General features: G+C 41.6%; 1 protein-coding gene across 4 annotated transcripts in view; it reads right to left on the reverse strand.

The window, feature by feature from the left end:
• The window catches only part of PHKB (phosphorylase kinase regulatory subunit beta), a 3,137,540-nt gene that overhangs the window by 1,546,918 nt on the left and 1,568,882 nt on the right, over positions 1 to 21,740 (reverse strand). For all 4 annotated transcript variants that reach the window (XM_044081953.1, XM_044081952.1, XM_044081950.1 and 1 more), the window contains one exon: positions 17,307 to 17,422. In XM_044081953.1, coding sequence (XP_043937888.1) covers positions 17,307 to 17,422 — 116 coding nt within the window. The remainder of the gene's footprint in view (positions 1 to 17,306; positions 17,423 to 21,740) is intronic.

Here is a 21,740-nt window from a genome sequence, read left to right on the forward strand (position 1 = left end):
ATTATATATTCGTTTTATGTAATTACATGTGGAGCTTTTCTCCCCGGGCCTACACTGAAAATGGGCTAATTTCTGGCCCAGTGGACTTTCCCGGTAAATGAATGCAAAAGTTAACTAGGCAGGATCAAATCCCTGCAATGGGAACACCTGCAAATTTTATGTATCACAATTATGGGAAAGAAAGTTGTAAGTATTTGAATGAGTAGTTTCAGCTTACAAAAAATTGCCCCGGTGAAGTATTTCCACTGAATGGAACTTATGATATAGATAAATTAGGGAATTTGATGGGTATTTTGGAAGAAAAAAATAAAATAAGTGGGAACAATGGGTAGCATTCTATTATTGGTATACCAAAGCTCTTAAAAGGGAAAAGAATCAGTACTAATGGGATTACAAAATACTAACAATAAGTTGCTACAACAGGTAAAAGAGGTTAAGAGGGCAGTACACACCGATACAAAGTAATCACTTTATCCTGTCTTGGAAGAAACTGGAGATGGCCAAAAAGCAGACACTTCAGAAGAGGATGATGATCCTCCAGTAGCTACTACACCCCACCCCCCATATGCATTGGCACGGGTAGCTCCTGTGCAAGATTCCACTGTTTCTCAGTCCCCTGCATTTTAGTCAACTCTCCCCTGGACACCAGGTCAGTGTGATACTGTTACATCCCAATCTAGTTCCCCTGTTGAACCTTCATATTCAAAGCAGGTCTCTGCAGTTGGAGAGGTTTCTTCTTCTTCTCCCTCTCACATCTAACAAGTCTCTACCTCTCCAACAGGAGCATTTACATTAAAAATGCCCACAGCTTACCAAACGTGCGCATATGACAAGGTAGGGCAAGATGTTGTTGCCTCTGGAGAGGATTTTGTGCACCACTCACAGAAATACTGGGGGTCAATAATGAAGAGCTTGTTTATTGTCCTTGGACATCTGCTGATTTGCATACTATCTCTAAAGCTTTACAAACATTAGAGAAAATCTGTTAAGGTTTAAAGAGAAATTAAAAACTATAATAAAATGTTACAACCCTACTTTGATAGACTTAAACCAGCTGCTTTGGGTAGTCACTTCAGATGAAATAAGAAAACAGTTGTTGAAATGGCTAAAATAACAGATTTTACTCTCACAGGGAATGCACTTATAAACAACAGGACAGGGTGTTAACTAAAATTACAAAAATGTGTCAAGTTAAGACAAATTGGTCTAAGATACATGCACGTAAGCAAAATGAAGGGGAAGCCCCTGCAGATTACTTGAGTCATCTCAAAGCAGTGTTTGCTTGACATTCAGAAATACCAAATCCAAAATGACAAGCTAAGCCAGACATTGCTGCTGCTTTTGTGAGTGTCTGCAAGCCCCCATACAAAATCAAACAAAACAAGGACTTCCAGACTGGCAAAGATGATACGTAATCTTTTTAGAGTCCTTGCTGCATGACTGTGTAGTATATCCAAAAAAAGGATACTGAAAATAAGCTATTAACTTTGCAAATAAGGCAGTTAAAAGCACCAATGGGAGGAAGCAGAGACAGGGGAAGGGGTAGAGAAACTGCTAGGGCGTTTAATAAGAGTGTTGGTCAAGAAAAACAAGGTGCCGCTGGTTGGTAACAACGAGCTGGCAGTGTCTCTCATGCCTCATCTGATAGATCTTGCTTCAATTGTGGTGAAGCAGGACACTGGAGAGGAAAATGCCCACCCAATCAAACACACAGGGTCCAAGATACCTGGACTGAATGGCAGAAGAATTATAGCAATACCGTATTTCCTCTAACACCTCCTCAAACTGGAATGAGTCTGAAATTACAATACTGACTATGTCAGAGTAATGAAACAAAAATAAATCTTTATCTTCTGCTGCCAAAAGATCAAAGGGAACCTGGTGCTAAGGAAGAAATAAATTCAAAGGAAATTCTTTTCCTGGTGGACAATGGAGCCACTAGGTCTGTATTAAAAGTTACTTCAGATACCGGTATCAAAATATAAAGTAAAAGCAGATGGGGTAACAAATGCTACTGTTACATATCCTGTTTCAGAACCTATACCCACTTCTTTAAGACCTACACAGGAAAGACCTTATTTCCTTTTGTGTAGTACCGCAGTGGTGAATTTGCTAGTAAGAAATTTGTTATGCAAGATGGGCTGCACTATTTACTGTACACTACAAGGGGTGCATTTGAATGTTCCAACAGAATCATAGGTTCATAGGTAGGTACTAGGCTATCTGCCCGAGGGCATTTATAAGCCTAGCCAGAGTGTGTCGGCTTTTGCCGCCCCATTGATTAATTAACTGAGCCTCTGTCAAGCAGAGCCAATGAAGTGATCCCAGGAGTGTATTTTCTGTTACCCATCCACTCGTCAAGGCTTCTCTTGAAGAGTGTTAGTGAGGGGCTCTGCCTAATGTAGTTAGGAATTTTGTTCCAAAGCATGGGGAGTCTCTGTGACAGGAATCTATCCCTCCAGCATGTTCTAATTATTGCTGTGGCGAGGTTTAGCTCACTAGAGCGCGTGGCTCGCAGTGACTTGGATTTCTTTAGGTGGAGCATGTCCATCAATTATGAGTTGGACATGGCTTTGTAAGTCAGGCAGACATCACCTCTGAGTAAGCGATATGCCACTGAGTACAGCCAGAGTTTTTTCAGTCGGGCTGCATAGGACATATGTTTGAGGCCAGTAATCCTCTTGGTGAGGTGCTTTTGTGGTCTTTCCAGCTGCTGGAAGTCTATTGTGAGGTACATCCCAAATGGGGCATTGTACTCTATGATGGGTCTGACGAGTGATGAGTAGAGGGGCCCTATAATCTAATAGATGCGAACCCCTTAGTAATTAGGTGGGCCACATAGAAGGATTTCCTAACCACTTTGGCAATATGATTGTCAAAGGAAAGATTACTATCTACCTGGGTCCCCAGATCTCTTATTACCTCTTCTGTATTAAGGGGGCTGCCTCCTATCAGGTAATTCCTGGGTGTTTTGTTTTTCCCAAATGGGATGACTATGCATTTTTTGGCATTTAGCTTGAGGCCATGACTTTGACACCAGGTGTCTGTCTCAGTAAGGCCTTTCTGAAGGACGCCCGTGTCAGCCGGATTGTCAATTATGGCTCCCAGTTTGCAGTCATCAGCGAACCTGGTTAGCCATAGTCCTCCTGTGTTTGCCTGTATTCTGAGAAATATATGCCGAACAGTAGGGGTCCCCGAACCGAGCCTTGTGGGACACCACTTGTGACTGGTTTAGAGACGGACCTGGAGCCCGCTATTCTTACCATGTGAGTTCTGTCTGCAAGCCAGTTGGCAACCCATCTTGTGACATAGGGGTTTATGTTCAGGCTGGTGAGGTTTTCTATAATACCCAAGTGAGGAATGGTGTCGAACGCCTTGGCGAGATCAAGGTAGGCTGTGTGAACCACCTTCCCCTTGTCTATGGCCTTGGTGACTGTCTCGAAGAAGTCAACCAGGTTTAGTAGGCATGACCTTCCCTTAACAAAGCCGAACTGGGTCGAGTCAAGTGTTCGGAGGTTCCCAATGTCTTTGTTAATGAGTTCCATGATGATGTGCTCCATAGCCTTGCAGACCACGCTGGTCAAGCTTATGGGGCGATAGTTACCAGGGTCAGTTGTGGCACCTCCTTTGTGGAGCGGAATAACCGTTGCTGTGTGCCATTCTATGGGCACGCAGCCTGTGGAGATGCTGAGGTTGAACAGTGTGTTTAGGTGGGGGGTTGGTTTGTTCTGTAGTTCGTGCAAGACGCAGCCTGGGACACCATCTGGCCCCATTGATGCTGTGTTTTTGGCTTTTGAAAGAGCTGTTTTCACCTGTGCTTCTGTGATGTCCGGGACACTACACTTTTCCGGTATTGTTGTGGGCCTGTTTGAAGGTGAGAGGGAGGTGAAGTTTGCACTGAATCTATCTGCCAGGATGTTGGCAATATCAGTAGGTTCAGTATATTTTGTGCTATTTTGCACTAGCTCAGAGCATATCAGCGAGTTGCCAATTAGATTCTTGACAAAGCTAAAGAAGGCTTTGTGGTTATCTTTCAAATCCTTGGCTATTTTTCTTTTGAAGTTAGCCTCGGATGATTTTATGAGGGACCTTAGTTTCTTACTGATACTGATCAGGGATGTCTTTCCTTCTTGAGATTTGCTTTTTTTCTGAACTAGTTTCCTCCTCCTGTGGTTTAACCTGTTTATGGCAGGGGTCCACCAGACTGGTTTCCTTCTCTTAGGGGAGTGAGTCTTGGTTTTGCTAAGGATGGCATAATCCATGCATCCTTGTAGGTGCTCATAGAGTGCAACTGTAAAGGATTCTGCATCTTGGGCAGGGTTATCCTTTAGCGTGGGGGCTGTGAAACTTACCACCTCTGCCTTAAGTAAGGTGAAGTTTGCTTTAGAAAAATTTTCACTGTGGTTTCCTTGGTTGGGGGGAGGGTGTGTGTGGACATCCAGGGTGATTAGTTTATGGTCTGATCTAACCAGTGATGGGTTGACCTCCGGTATGGAACACCTGTCGCCCAAGTTGGTGATGACCAGGTCCAATATGTTGTGGCCTCTGGTAGGGGAGTTTACCAGCTGATCCAGGGCATTTAAGATGATAAATTCCAGGAAGCGCTGAGCCTGGGAGTTTGTACTCAAGTAGTTTTCCCAGTTAATGGTAGGGTAACTGAAATCGTCCAATATCAGGGTGTTCAGTAGGACCTTCATGTTTTCCAGTGTCTCCAGAAAGGCGGAGTGGTGGTCCTGGGTCATGGAGGGTGATCTGTAGCAGGCCACAATTTGCAATGCAGATTTGCCCAATGTTAGTTGCACATGGATGATCTCAGAGGTATCATGCTGCACCACTAACCTGGAGGTGTGGGTATCTTTGATGATTATGGATACACCCCCTCCTTTTGTGTTTCAGTCCGTGTTCTGTGGCCGAAATGTGTGGTATGAGCTGTAGCCCAGTAGTGCTGGAGTGCTCTCTGGAGCCTTGAACCAGGTTTCAGTTACTGCACAGATGTCGACGTTCTCCATACTTAGGAGTGCTTCAAGCACATGCATTTTGAGATTTAAACTCCTGGTGTTGAGTAGCATAACCCTCATTTTTTTACTTGTGCTGTTTACGGTGGTGGGTTTGAATTTTGAGCCTTGCCTAAAAAAGGCACTATGGGGACAGCAAGAGCCTTGGCCAGTATTCGAAAGCCAAGGGGTGACAGGTGCAAGCCGTCTTTTGCGAAGCAACACGGCTTGTCGAGCATGTCATCCCAGGCTGACAGACACTGGATCCCCTTTGAATGACACCAGAAGCTTAGCCAAGTGTTGAAATTGATCATTTTTCCTTTATACTGAGGTAGCATTCTTGGTGAGGGCAGGATGCTACACAGGGTTAGGGTCATACCCGCCTGGGCTACATGATCAGAGAGCTCTTCCACGTCTCTTTTCATGTAGTCCAGGGAGGTATGTCTCAAGTCATTCACACCAACATAAACAAGTGTTAGCAGTCTTAGCACAAGCCGATGTACAGCCTGTTGAAAGTATGCAGACGGATGAAGAACTGCTGCAGCAGGTACCTGCTAAATTATTGACTAAACATGCTAATGAAATAGATATATTAAAATCTGCAAAACATGTTAAAATAAAAATTGGAAAAATTCTAAACCACTCCCTAGAGTTTCACAGTATCCACTGAAACCAGAGGCAAAGCAGGGAGTCAAACCTGTAATTCAGTGTTTAATACAACAAGGAATGATAGTGTCAGCTAAAAGTCTTTGTAACACTCCTATTCATCCAGTAAAGAAACTAGAAAAGGATACTTACAGGTCTGTCCAAGATGTGAGGGCTGTAAACAATGCAGTATTACCAACTTTTCCCATGGTTCCAAATCCGGCAACACTACTGAATTGCATACCAGCTACAGTAAACTATTTTTTGTGACAGATCTGTGTTCAGCATTCATTTCTATACCCATCCACCCTGCCTGAAAGTCAGTTTCTGTTTGCTTTTACTTATGGGGGGGGCAGCAATATACCTGGACAGAGTTAGCAAGGGGATACACAATCTCCTTCACTATTCTCTCAAAATCTAAAAAAGGATTTGGAAGATGTGACATTTTAGGTGGGATTGTTAGTGCAATATGTAGATGATTTACTAAAGCATCTGATTCTTTCCAGCAGTGTCAGCAGGATAAAATACACCTTTTAACTATTCTTGCAGAAAAAAGGACATAAGGTGTTGAGAGAAAAGTTGCATCAGTGGTCATCTCATGTACATTATCTTGGTCATATGCTATCTTAAGAAGTAGGAAGATGCTACCATCTCGTATTAAGGCAAGAGCTGAAGCCCCACAACCAACTACTCAGTGTCAGCTTAGATCCTTCTTAGGTATGACAGGAGGATACTGCAGACAATTGCTTTAACTACCTCTGCAGAAACTGCCAAACCCTTGACAAATCTTTTAAAGCAGGATACACCAGAGTCCTTCCCTTTAAACAGTGAAAAAAAATTAATTTCAGAATCTAAAACAAGCCATATATTGCCTCAGCTTTAGAGTTACCAGATTATGAAATGACTCGTATTTTATTTTGTCACAAAAGAAATGGGTTTGCTCAGGGAGTGCTTGCACAGAAACATGGGGCAACTATCGTCCATTAGTTTATTATAGTACAGCATTTGATATTGTTGCAAAGGGATTTCCACCATGTTTAACAGCGGTGGCCACTGCCACTATTCTAGTCAATCTTGCACAATCTCTGCTGTGCGGGCATGATTTTACAGTTGTCGTACCTCATTTTGTATCAACCTCTCTCAACTGTATGTCTAACTAAACAGAAACTTACTCGCCTTTCTGATCCATCTATTTCTCTCATATGCGGTCCTGTTCTAAATCCTGCATCTTTGTCACCTACTGCTGAGGATGGTGACGAGTATGATTTGTGTGTGTGTGTGTGTGTGTGTGTGTGTGTGTGTGTGTGTGTGTGTGTGTGTGTGTGCGTGAGTGAGACTAATTACCTTTCTCCTAGGAATCCCTTAAAAGACACGTCTATAACCAATGCTAAACTAAATCTACTTGTGGATGGTTCCTGTGGAAAAATCAAATTGGAAGCTTGGTCCCTGAAATATCCATCTGCACAACGTCTTGCTACAACAAAGACTAGAGTGTGTAAATTCTGCCCACGTAGCTGTGTTAGTGGCTACACAAAGAGCTTGTAAAGTAGCAAAGGGTAGAACTGTAAACATCTATACAAACAGCTATGCTTTAAGCAGTGTACATGATTTTGTGCAACTTTGAAAACAAAGGAAATTCTTAACCTCAGCAGGAGCTCAGATTAAAATTTTTTTCTATGTCAATGCTCTTTCAGATGCTTTTTTGTTGCCTAAAAAGTCAGTATTAGTCAGATGAAGTGTCCATAAAAAAGGTGTAGATACTGTTTCAAAGGAAAATAATCGGGCAGATCAAGCTGCTATGCAAGCTGTAGAAGGACTTTTTGCAAAACAACATCTGATGTTATTACATGAATTTTGGAAGTGATGATGTGATTGGCTTTAAGAAAGTATCATCTTTCCAAGCCAAAGTATCACAGGGAAAAGTTCTGAGATGGCTTAAGGATCCATCCATCCATCAACAACAACTTTTCCCAGTTTGCACATGTGGTCCGGGTGTCACTTCAACAGCGACAATCATCTCAAGACAAAGTTTACACCACCGGGTAGTGAGCCCTGCCACAGTAGTTCATTTGTATCACTCACTCGTACACACACTTGCACCTTCGGCCAATTTAGAGCATCTAATCCACCTACTGCATGCCTTTGGAATGTGCTATGAAACTGGAGTACCCAGAGGCAACCATGCGACCACAGGGAGGCATGCAGATACCGCACAGAAGGCACCCCAACTCAGAATTGAACCAGAGAGCCTCTTGCTGTGAGGTGACAATGCTAACCTCTGCGCCACCATGGCCACCTCCATGGCTTAAGGATGGATGCAGTAAATCTACGACGGAGCTATGGTGACATCCAGATGGCCAACTAGTGGCTTCTGCCTTCCTGCTACCTTACCTGGTAAGGGCATATCATTTACCAAACTCATGCAGGTAAGACAGCATTATTTAGCCAAATTACCAGAATGTGGTATGCCCTCATGTCTCTTCTTTGATTCTTCAGTATGTTAATAATTGTGCAGCATGTTTAAAACACAATGCAAGCAAAAATGCAAACATTAAAGCTGCATGTTTACCACCACCTTGAAGACTTTTGCTAATGTCAAACTGGGTTGGGAGGGTGGCCTAATGGTTAAGGTGTTTGCCTTACAAACACAAGGTACAGGGTTTGAATATCACAGGGTATAAATAGCTAGGCATAAAATGACTCACAAGGGCAGTTAGCCTAGTACTAACCTATGAACCTACTTTATCCAGATGCCCAAAGTGCATAATTTACATTACATACATAAAGTACAGTTGTGTACCTACCATAAATGTAGATGTTCGAGTGTATTCACTGCTGCAGTCATTACACTTGGGTTATCCTGCTGGCAGGCTACCCACAGTCAGCCTGAATTCCAAAGTCTAGGTCTGGCGTCAGTTGCTGTCACCTCTTCCCTGACGTCGATGCGCCAGGGGTATAAAAGATGCAGCCGACGCCATTTTCTTCAGTTTTTCTTGCCCCAGATGTCAGGTGCCCCCAAAATGGAAGGCTGAAAGTTATGCCAATAAGTATGCATGCACAAAAATAACCTTTCCTTCATCTACAAGCAAATACACCACATAGGTTGTATAGGATAGAGAAGTACAGATAAGTCCCAGCAAAGAAAAGGGGGATGATGGGTGGGTAACCTGGACTGCAACAGTGAATACACTTCATCATCTACATTTATGGTAGGTACACAACTGTACTATGTTCATTGTGTTTCACTGTTGCAGTCATTACACTTGGGTTGAATCCCAAAGCTGAGGTTGGAAGGCTGGGTCTAAATAGGAATAGGAGAGGCTATAAGGCCCTGCAGAACTGCAGTGGCAAAGCCTGCTCTGGATTTAGAATAGAGAGGTAAGTGGTAGTGCTTGGTAAAAGTGTACACTGAACTCCAAGTTGCAGCCTCTAAAATGTCTTTGGTTGGTACTCCTCTGAGGAAGGCTGCTGAAGTGGCTGCTGCTCTGGCTGAATGTGGCCTAATGCCCCTAGGCACTGATTTGCCATGTTGTGAATAGCAGAAAGGAATGCAGTGGCCTATCCATTTTGAAATACTCTGCTTTGAGATAGCCTTTCATTGTGATCCTGCAGCATATGCTACTAAGAGTTGCTCAGTCTTTCTGAAAGCCTTAGTTCTATCCAAGTAGAAGCGTAGCAGTCTGTGTATGTCCAAAGAATGCAGGAATCTCTCACCCTTATTCTGTGGGTTTGGATAAAAAGTAGGCAAATGAATGGTCTGGTTAAGGGCCACACTGGACATTACCTTAGGCATAAATGTCGGGTTCATCCTCAGAGAAACCCTGTCTGGGTGGAAAATAATAAAAGGTTCCACAGCCATGAGTGCCTGTAACTCTAAGACTCGTCTTGCAGAGGTTATTGCTAGGAGCAGAGCTGTTTTCCAAGATAAGAACTTTATTTCAGCTGTATTGGCTGGCTCAAAAGGCAGTGTGAGTTTTTCCAAGACATAATTGAGGTCCCATGCAGGCATTGGTGCTCTCCTTGGAGGTCTTAAGTTTTTGGCCCCTCTGAGGTACTGTCTTAGCAACAGATGTGAAAAAATTGGTGGTTCTGTAATGAGCTGAAATGGCAGAGGCATGGATTTTAATTGATGAAAAGGATAGGCCTTTGTCCAGCATCTCAGTTAGGTATTGTAAAATCTGAGGAATATTTGGTACAAACATGTCAATTCCTTGTGCCTGGTTCCCAGCACAGAATCTTTTCCATTTTTCTGCATAAGACTTTCTGGTACTGGGCCTCCTGGCCTCCAAAATAACACCCATCACTGCTTTAGAGAGAGGTGTGTTTTGAATGGCTACATTATCCGCCATGCTGCCAGATTTAGGGTTCTGAGTTAGCTGTGCAGGATCTGATTGTTTCGTTGGGTCACTAAATGAGGAATTAGAGGCAATGTCCAGGCTGGGCCTTGAGACAAGCCCTTTAGGACTGGATACCAGTGCTGGCGGGGCCAGTCTGCAGCAATCAAAATAATCTTTGGCTTCTCTTGTCTGACCTTTAGGAGTACCTTGGGGAGGAGAGGCAGAGGAAGAAAGGCATATACTGTTAGGGTTTTCCAGCTGAATGATAGAGCATCCACGTTCCATGCTTGCTTGTGATAAGTCCTTGTGCAGAATCTCTGTAGTTGGCAGTTGTGAGGGGAGGCAAATAGCTCTATGTCTGGGCATCCCCATTTCTTTATTATCACACTGAAGGCTTGTGGATCCAGTTTCCACTCGTGGGGATCCGTGAGGTTTCTGCTTAGTTCATCTGCCAGTGTATTTTTCTTTCCTGGCAGGAATTGTGCTTGCAGGTGTACTTAAGTCAATGCTGTGTCCCACAATGTCATGGCTTGTCTGCAGTGGGGGTAGGAATGTGTGCCTCCCTGCTTGTTTAAGTACCACATGACTGTAGTATTGTCCGTCCTTATCAGTAGTTGTCCTGGATGGAGGAGATCCTTGAAAGCTGTCAGGGCATTCTGAACAGCTAGCATCTCTTTTCGATTGATATGAAGATGCCTTTGGCTTGTGGGCCATGTGCCCTGAATTCATTTTCCTACCATGTGGGCCCCCCCAGGCATAATCTGATGCATTTGTTATTGACTGCCTGGCTGTGGGTAGGGTGAATGGCTGTCCCTTGTTGTGGTGACAGGCCTGCGCCCACCATCAAAACTCCTGTTGCAGGCAAGGAATGAGGGTAATTAATGTTTCCAGGCTGTGACAATGTTGAGTCCAAACACTTTTTAGATATCATTGTAGTTTCCTCATATGCAGTCTGGCATACGGAATTAGCAGAATGCAGGATGCCATGAAGCCCAAAGCCTGCAGAATTTTTCTTGCAGATAACTAGGTCATTGTTGCCAACATTTTGAAGAAAGAAGTCAGTTGCTTTTGTTTGTCTGGCGTGAGATAAGCCATCTGGGCAGTTGTATTTAAGCTTGCACCTGGGAATATTATCTCTTGAGAGGGTCCTAGTTTTGATTTCTTTTCGTTTACTGTGTACCCTAGGCAAAGTAGTAATCTTTTTACAAACGCCAGATGCTTTAGTAGAATGTCCTTATTCTCTGCTTGAATAAGGCAATCGTCCAAGTAAGGATATATTTGAATTCCTCTTTGTCTGTAAAATGCAATTACTGGTGCCAGGCATTTTGTGAAGACCCTGGGCGTAATAGATAAGCCAAAGGGCAGTGCAGAGAATTGGTAGTGCATTGAGCCAGCTATGAATCTGAGGTATCTTCTGCAAGATTGTCTGATTGGAATATGCAGGTATGCCTCCTTTAGGTCCAAAGTTACCAGCCAAGCCTTCTTGCCCAGCATGGGCAGACACTGCTGCAGAGTCAACATTTTGAATTTTGGAACATCCAGAAATGTATTTAGAGTAGACAGGTCCAGTATTGGTCTCCAGGCTTTGTCTGTTCTGGGTACCAAGAAAAGTCTTGAGTAAAATCATTGTCCCTGCTCTTGCTGTGGTACTTGCTGAATGGCCCTCATGTCCATAAGGGATGAAACTTCTTTTTGTGCCTCTGCCCATTGATTGTGTGGCAGGTCTGGCATACCTTTTGCCCTTGGCAGGATGTGAAAGTGGAACCTGTAGCCCTGGGACACTATATTCAAGACCCACTTGTCCTGGGTGATAATGTGCCAATTTTGAGAAAAAAGTGCTAGTTTTCCCCCTAAGGGGGCTGCTAAAAGATAAGTGCTTTGTGCTGGCAGAGGAAAGTCATTGGGACTGTTTCCTGTATGGCTGTGATTTGTCTTCTCTGCTTTTGGGGGTAGAAGCTCCCCACTGTTTAGGCCTGTATGAGCCCTGGGGCTGGGATCTGCCTCTGGGGCGTATGTATCTGCCTCTTTGTGGCCTGACACTGGAAAGGACCAATTCTTTGTAGGCCAGTTCCTGCTAAATCTGGGTGGCTGTATCTGTAAGAAATCCTTTACTGTTTGCATAGATTTCGCTTTGTCCTCCATTTTCTTCAACACCTCTTCTGCTTTAACACCAAATAAGATATCATGTTGTAATGGAGCATCTAATAATTTTGCTTTAACATGATCAGGCAGCTTCTGTTGCTTTAACCAAGCATGCCTCCTAATGACAGAACCCGTAACTGCAGCCCTGCAAGAGGCCTCCAGAGAATCAAAACCACATTGCAATCTATGCTTTCCCACTTGTTCAGTTGCATGCAATAAATCCTGCATTTTCCTTATTTTCTGCACAATCAGAATTTGACAACATTTTCTGTTTTAGCAGTGACATTAAATATTGCTGATATTTAAGCATATGAAACTGACAATTTAAAGCCCTCACAGCCAAAGTAGCAGAAGTGTAAACCTTTTTCCCCATCTGTCTAGTGCCCTTGAATCTTTATCAGAGGGGATAGGATTTTTTGCAGTAGAAGTCTTGACCCCTTTGGGACCCTGAGAAATAGTTTCTGGGTCAGCAGCAGGGTTTTTATAAAGAAATTTATATGAATCTGGAACCCTGTAATATCTGTCTGGTTTAACAGGGGCAGGAGATAAAGAGTCAGGAGAAAGTCCGGACTCTGAAAATACATCATCTACAATGTCTAACACAGAAGGAATAGCCAGAGGCCTGTGCTGAGGTAGTAAAAGAAACTCTCTAAACCTTTTCTTAGATTCTGAGTAGTCTTGGCTCTCCCAGTGGAAGTGCTCCCTCATGGCATGCAGGGTTTCCCCAAAAGAATAATCCTCAGGCGGTGAGGCTGAAGGGATAGATTCTTCAGCATCAGAATCCTCGTAAGGAGGAAGAGAGTATTCCTGTTCAGAAGATGAGTCAGAGGAAATGGAAACCTGATCTGAAGATTCATATTCTGTCTCTTGCCTAGGCCTCTTGTCAGGAGGAGGATGGGAACCCCTGATCAAGGTAATTAGGTCTTCAGCCATTTTGAGCATCTGTTTTTTAGGCATGGAAGTCTGTCCAGGAGAATGCTGTACTTGTTTCTTTGCCTTTAGAACTGCTTTAGTCTTTTTCCTTTTGAAGCTGAAGTAGGTTTTACATATAACTGTGTAGGTCTGAAAACACCCTCAGAAGCCGATGCCTGCTCAGCGGCTCCGGACCCACCTGAGGGAATAGTTTCCGAGTGTCCAATACCTTGAGTATCCAGAGGCCTAGCTGGCTCCACGTGGGAGTCGTCAGAGGCCTGTGGTTCTGAGGTAGCGGGCGTCAGGGGCTGCGAAAGCTCCTCACGGAGAACCGGCGAATCGGCGACTGGCTTAGCGGAAGCCTCGTCGTCGGTTTTGGACCTCGGATGCCTGTCCTTTTCTTTTTCCTTGTGCTTTTTATAAACTCCGGTCGTCGGCTGTTCCAACGGCATTATATAATTGAATCTTCGGTCAAAGTAATGAAAGGCAAAACCGTACCGACGCTTAATAGTGCGTTGGTTAAATCTAGCACAAAACCGACAGCTAGCAACGTTGTGATCAGGGCCTAGGCAAGGAATACAGTAAGAATGAAAATCCTTATGAGGTACTTGTTTCCCACAAGAAATACAATTGTTAACTTTTTCTAACATCGGACTGGAGCAAGAAAAAAGCATCCCCAACGGGGTACTTAGCTTTATTGAAGACTTTGGATCTGAAATTCGTTTTAGAATATCTCAGGAGTCGGCTGACCGGCACTTGCGAACTGCTTTTGCTTCAGGTACCGCGCGGCAAGAAAGACTGAAGAAAATGGTGTCGGCTGCATCTTTTATACCCCTGGCGCACTGACGTCAGGGAAGAGGCGACAGCAACCGACGCCGGACCTAGACTTTGGAATTCAGGCCGACTGCGGTTAGCCTGCCAGCAGGATAACCCAAGTGTAATGACTGCAACAGTGAAACACGAACATCATATAGTATGGGTATGCATGCCACAAAGCAGATTCTTTAACAGTTATTAATAAACTTATTTTTTTATTTATTCCTAGGTTTGGTGTACTTTGCACTATTAATAAAGATCATTAAACACATTTTAATAATGCTCTAACAAAACAGTTACGTAAGATTTCTAACACTAGATTAAGTTTTCACTGTCCCAACCATCAACAGTCATCCAGATTGGTAAAGAGGGTCAACAGGACCCTTAAGAACAAGGTGGCAAAAATCTGTGCAGAGACCAATCTTAAAAGGCCAGAGGCACTTCCCTTACCCATTAATGAGTATGAGGAGTGCATTAAATACTACAAGGAGACTGAGCCCCTATGAAATATTAATGGGGATACCAACTGCTCTTCCAGCTACTCCCCCAGTGTCAGATAAGAAACTGACTCAAACTGATGACGTTCTATTGTCTTACTGCGCAAAACTTATTCATTCTTACAGCATTACCACAGCACTGTATGATAAGCTCTTCTTCAACCTCCTAACCAGCCCTGTGACCAACTGTGGCCTGGTAAGTGGGTGTACATTAAAACCTTCTATAGAAAGAATGGTTTGAGTCTGAACTGCAGAGGCCATTTCCATGTTTTGTTGACAACTTTTACTGCCGCACACTGTGAAAATCTAACAACCTGAATTCATTCACTGCACTGTAAAAAGACGTTGCGTGGAGAACCCAGGCAAATTATCTTCGTCAGTGAAGGAAGATTAAAGGACAAACCATCTGCCGCAGTAAAGGATTAGAGGAAATCAACTCAGATGGCAGTCCATTATGAATCCACTGGTAGCAGATACTTTTATTTTGTTTTTGCTGCGGTTTCCTCTTACAAACTGGTCAAGAAAAAACAGTTTCCTGTTGGTTCTTTGACAATATGCCATGGACTTAAATGTGATAAGCTGTTTAGCTGTGCTCGCATATACTCATAAATCTAAGGTAGGGATTCACGATTCCAGTTCCTGCATCACAAGTAACATTTGTAAAGGAACTTGGTGACCTTACTCTAACTTGGCATAATGTGACTGATTTTTCAAAGGCTGTCTCTCTCCCGCTTGCAACAACAAATCATGCAGAAACATGTTACGTCAAAAATAAAACTGTACCAGTGGAAATCAGCAAATGCAATGACACTAGAGATAAAAGTGTGTTGAACTCAATGCTTAGAACGTTATGACTGGGGGAGTGGTATGGGCATGATAGGGGATCGTTATTACATTTGTGGTGATCATGCCTACCGTGATTGATACAAACTGATCTGAACATTGTTTTTTGGGTTATATTACCCCTGCAATTCAGCATTTCGAAAACCCTCTAGCAGGCAGACTGAAAAAAATAATGGGCACTTCACTAGGAAAGCAAGTATTTTCAGCCTTTGCTCCTGTGTAAGGAGTGCAAAGAACACCGCTCAAAATCAACATGCTTGGTCAAGTCCTTCAGGAGATAGCAAATCACAACTGCATTTTCTCTATTAGCAAACTATAGTGTACCGACGGATAAATGAAGGCAAACTAAGTGCTGAAGGAGTTAAGGGATGTTATGTTATATGTTGGAAAGTCTAGTTTCAGAAAGTTAATGAATTGTGCCAGGTATCTGTGGAAATGGATTAACCGACAGTACACTTTGGCCTTTGGGAGCTGCGGGATGTGTCTTTGCAAGCCTGTGAGAGAGTTTGAACTGGTACTAAATGTTACAAAGTTGAAGGACAAGAATACTGGTGGCTTATGTTTTAGAATGCATATTTGTAAAGTGTCCACATAAAGCTCTAAGCGAAAATCACGAAGACTAAAAATTATTGAAAGTAATGTAACATCAAAGTTCTGCATGCATGCAACTGGTAAGAAAAGGTATATATATATATATATATATATATATAGTGTTCCTATTACATTATCGAAGTTCTGAAACTCTGAACACCATAAGGTCCAAACCTTATGTTCGAAGTTTCAGAACTTCGATTAAGTAAAAAAATAAAATAAAATAAATAAAGTCTTGCAAGTGGGGGGGCAAGGCCCTTGCTCCCCACACACTCCCCGCTCTTTAAATATACCAACTCCGAGATCGCAGTACAGTGCGGAAAGAAAAGATTTCCCTTTACCGCACTGTAGTACGAACACGGAGTTGGTATATTTAAAGAGCGGGGGTTGTGGGGGTGCAGGGGGGCTTGGCCCCCTGCTTACAAGAGGTACTTTCTGTTTATTGTATTTTTTTTTTGTTGTTCGAAATTATAAAACTTTGACCATACAAGTTAGATCTTGTAGTGTTCGAAGTTTTATAGTTTCGACAATGTAATAGGAACCCATATATATATATATATATATATATATATATATATATATATATATATATATATATAGATAGATATATATATATATATATATAGATAGATATTAGAAAAATATATATATAGATAGATATTAGAAATATATATATATATATATATATATATATATATATATATATATATATATATATATATATATATATATATATATATATATATATATATATATATATATATATATATATATATAGTTTTTCTTTTTTCTTTGAGACTGATTCTATAGATTTTAGCAGGCAGTCTCCCAGTGCTGTTTATGGAATAAACAAGTACTTTGCACATCCTAAAGTATCACTCTTGACCAAGTCAAAAGGAAAAAAATTCTTTGTTATTTAATTTGCACTTAAACAATACAGACCAAAAGCTACACCTACAAATAAATAAGACTTGCTGGAGGGAGGAGTTCCAAACTCAACATATTTCTAAGCTATGTAACAAGTTACTACTGCAGGTCAAACAAAAGACGACTTCAATTACCTTTAATGCTGGTCTTGAGGATTATATGGGAGGAGACAAATTTACACAAGGGTCATTTTGTACTTCTCTGCATGAGACGTGAGCTCTTAAAAATGGGGGGGGGCAAGAAACTTTAGTAGTATTTTCTTAAAGGAGTATATGGTTAGGCATTTTAAGGTCCCAATGATCCTTGGCATAGTACTGTTTCTATGTTCTTAAGATAGCAAATCATGGTACCTAGTGTGGTTTCTTCAAAGGGAAATGGAATAAAGGAACTAAGATGCAGACAAAAAAACTTCCCCAAATAAAACTACACCATGGATATTCCAAGACACCACAGCACCACAGTCCTTTAATTTTCAATTCTCTTCCTTGACAGTAGTTTGAAAACAGTCACACTTCCCTACTTAACTTACCAGTATTAACTTTTAAGCTGCCAACTTTTTTGGAAGAATGCAAAATACCACCCCCCCCCTTTTTTTTTTTTACCTTGAATGGAGTTCGGTGCTTCCATTGTTATATTTGCTTCCTCTTTCCCACATGCCAAAGTCAGGAACGCGGTACGCTCTTTCCACACAAAATACAAGATTCTGAATGAAAGAAACCTGGGCAAAATCAAAAGAAATTAAGATTACTCATCAGAGAGACTACAAAAATAATGAAAACACGATGAGGGAGGAAAAAGTCCTATTTTTACCTGCAAGGAAGACCATCAAACATGCCAAGCAACAGGCAAAGCTTTCAAAGAAATACTACCAACAGAAATACAATATCACTGCCATCTGAATGGAAGTTTAGTTAAAGCCTCTCTATATACTGGAATTCTGAACAGCATTATGCATTAGAGGAAAAATCTAAGCTTTTCTTTAAGAACATCCAAATAACTACTAAATCTTGCCAATACCGTCAAAAAAATACTACAGTTTGTTTATTCTGAAATGGTCACGTGGAAGAAAAAACACACTGGTTTGAGATCAGACTGGCATATTGGCACAATGTGTATGTTGTGCAGTAACATTAAAGTCCACTGAGTAGGGTGAGACAACTATGAACCAAAAGCCCCAGCAGAAAACAAAACATAAAAAGTAGCATCTGCACTGTAAATCTCTCATTCCTTTATCAGTAAGCAACATTTTATTAAATAGCAGGATCACTGTTCTGTGATAAATAGCATGCTACTTGCTTTCTGCAACCTAACCACATTAGATTCTGATGTCCATCTTTGACTTTCTCTATTAAATTACCACCAGACCACTTGGGAGTAGGGACAGATACAGTGAGAACTTAAAAAGGATAATTAAATTCTACTGCTTTTATTAAAATTCCTTATGGACAAAAAAATTAATTATTGAAAATACAAAAATCTGGAATGAAGCATGCCTAAATTACTATGCTTTTTCAAACCTGCAACAAAATCTTAAGTAGGACTCATTTCACAGAAAACCAATGTAAAGTCTTAAAACGAAACTGGGATGTACAAACACAACACACGCATGTACACATAATTTATTAACTAGGCATGAACGCGACTGCAGAGGATTAAGGCTATGAGCTGTTAAACAAGCTACTTTGGTCCACAGTTCGATTCCCTCAGCCACTGTTTGCCCATGTGACTGAGCAGATCTTTCAGCTAAGTTTTCCCAGGCTAAGCTTGAAAAAAGTCCATGTGGATCAGTGCTCTAACCCAGTTAACAAATATAAATACAAAAATAAATTAAATTAAATATATAAAATAAGTAAACAAATGATGAGGATCAGTATTCTACATGAAAAGTAATTAAATACATTAGATAAGTGGCATAATCACCTCTTTTCAAGGAAACATGATTAATTAATTTAATGACCAAGAAAGGCAAGGTTCAGTTTATCACAAATTGCACAATTCTGTCCCCTCCATTTATGCAAAGATAACATCTTAGCACCTTCTGTTCACTGCAGTACTTCCTTCCACTGCTGTCAGTGGACCCTACCTTTCTAGTTCTTCCACATATAGGGATTCTCCTCTTCATCTGTCTCATATTCTCAAAGCTGTAGAGTGACACGATGAAGACTTGTTGGGTAAGAAGTCATCACTACAGCAATTAAAAGGCTCTAACCTTTTTTCTGCATCTTTTGCTAAAAGCCAAAGCAAACAAGGACACAGCAAAATGTATTTTCTTGTCTGTTGTACGACTCGAGTGATGAATTCATTTACGGATGCTCTGCTAGAACTGAGAGACAGACATATGTTGTACAAGCTTAGCCCATGTCCCCTAATATAACAAAAACAAAGGTTCCTCCAGACAATACCAAGTCTTGCAGTCTTTTACACAAAGTAACAACACCTAAACTGTGTCCAAAATTGATAGGAAAAGTCACAAATCACCTCTCCTGGACTTCACTGCAAAAAGAATTCCATCTTTTTAACATGGGCCACTATTCAGAGCTGGCAAGAGTAAATGCTCTCTACTTTGGGCTTTCCTTAGCCCTCTCTGAAAGCAGATTATATTATCCATTCATAAAACCTGTTCAGAGAATTACTATAATCAGGTTTTACCCTTTCATACACTATACCACACTATAGTCAGAATATTGTCATTATTTACGATGAATACTACTATACACACACAATTCACAAAATGTATATACTTTTTGTAGACTCAGCATGTCACAACTTCTCTCTCCCAGCACAAAACCAGAGGTTATGGACTCATTAAGATGGGCGGTTAACCCTTAATAACCTGACAACAGTTACAAAGGTAGTGTACACCTTACAATCAAGAATAACCTCTCCAATAAGTCCACCTTAAGACATTTCTCCACTTAGTGCATACACCCTGTATTTGTGACTCAGGAGTTCTCCAAGAATTATCCTTGGCCACAGATATAGCTTACTCAACTTAGCATCCTGTGCTGGTCCAACAAACAAGTAACCCACCACCTCAGGTCTTCATGTGAACAGCACATCAATTCAGGTGGCCTCTTATAAATACACATCCCCTCCATGCAGCCCCAGCTCTTCAATGGAAGATCAGGTAACTGAGGGTCATGAAATGCAGGGGCCAATCAGGTCGCACTTCTGCAATCTGCCACAACCCTCCTTCTTCATGTTTTAGTAAACTGTAGCAAACTGCTTGCTACATTTTACACCGCACAGGGAGCACTGCAACACTCAGGTGACTCAGGTTTTCATTTAAAAAATAAAACTTTTTTTTTTTTTTTTTACTTTTGAACTACAGCAAACTGCAGTTTAGACCACAGACAGAGTGCTACATGCTTTTGTTCTACTAAGAAAAAAGAAAAAAATCTTTTTTTTTTTTAAATTTTAAACTGTAGCAACCAGCTGCTACAGTTTACACTACATAAGAAATTCTGCAGTGCTCAGGTTTGACTGCAAATTGAAAATAAGCTTTTAAAAGCCAACATACGCCAACAGCAACTGTGATAGTGAAACAGATGGCCTACAGCACCCTCTAACACTTTACACCTGGGGCAGGGGTCCCCTTCATCCCACCCTAGCTACGCTAATGCCGCTGGCACATCACAGGCACCACTCTTTACAGGGCCAGTGTTAGAATATTGGGGGCCTCCAGCAGATGTCAAGTTGGGGGCCCCCTAGGCACTTTCAGTCTATGCATCACCCTATCACGGACACCCATCCTAAGCAACCTTTTAGTTCATGCTGCAAAATGACTAACCTGTAGCTACAACACTCTTAATTACAACAGGCCTGTGTACCACACTATGTTGGCCCATCTCACAAAGGGCCATTTACAGTTCCTGAAATTTAGTTGCACCAATGATACATTGCTGGAACTCTATGTGCAGGTGTGGACTTAAGTGAAATGGTGCCCTAGGACTACTGTTTCAGTCACCCAACACACACACACAAACACACTACACCCTCCAATCTTTCCCCAATCACCACTCCCCCCATCTTGGGCTTCCCATGCTGTGCACATTAATTTTTTCTTCCTTTTTTTAAATTTTGCTTTACTCTTCAAATTTTTCAAGACATCATATCTTCCTATATGCTCTAAAGTGCATTTTAAAGTTTTTTTTTTTCTTTTTACACAACGTTTTCATCCGGTGATGGCTTGAACAGAAATGTGTTGCTGTTCATCTTTCATTTTCCTTGCATCCTTTTAACACACCTTTCCCGACCAAGTAAGTACAGTAATAACCATTTAGAAAATAATTTAGTTAAACCAGAGCCACCAGAAGCCACTGGGTTATGCACGATCTGAAATACATTCAGAGCATTTTCCCAACTTTTTAATCTAGGTTGTACCAAAGGCTTAATGTTCAAAGATGACAAAATAGTAACTAACAATAAACTAACAAGCCAATTGTCTGAATATACAGGTCCTATCTTGAAAATTCCTTCCTCCCTAACCACCCTCCCCATAAGATAGCCTATGTATCCCTCTGGTGTTAGACTGGGATAAAAGCAGAGGTTCATATTTCTACAGTCATTTATTTCAAGTGACTGTTGACATACATATACTTTGCATGCCTCCTCATTCCTCAACCCCAACTGTCAAAGGCAGCTACCTGCATACATGCCTTAAGTGTGATTGTGAGGAAATGAAAAAAATAACAACTTTGTTGCTCCTACACAGTACACTGGCCCTGCACAAACTATAATAATCTTCTTTGTACACCTTTGAGGTCTGTCAGAAAAGTAAAAGAAAAGAATAAACACTCTGTCCTCAGGCCAAACACAAGCTATAACAATCTAATGTGCACACCTCTAAGGTTTGACTGTGTTGACAAAAAAGTAATAATCACACTGTCTACCCCCCCAACACACACACACACACACACACACACACACAACCTACAGCAGTTTTCTGGACACACACACATCTGAGTAGAGCTGGTTTTAGAATGGGTGCAGTTGAGGGCAGAGGCCATTACCAGATTTATCCTAACAGGGTCATA

Source organism: Protopterus annectens, chromosome 8.part1 (assembly GCF_019279795.1).
Source record: "Protopterus annectens isolate FY-2018-M chromosome 8.part1, PAN1.0, whole genome shotgun sequence".
Classification (NCBI taxonomy): Eukaryota; Metazoa; Chordata; order Ceratodontiformes; family Protopteridae; genus Protopterus; species Protopterus annectens.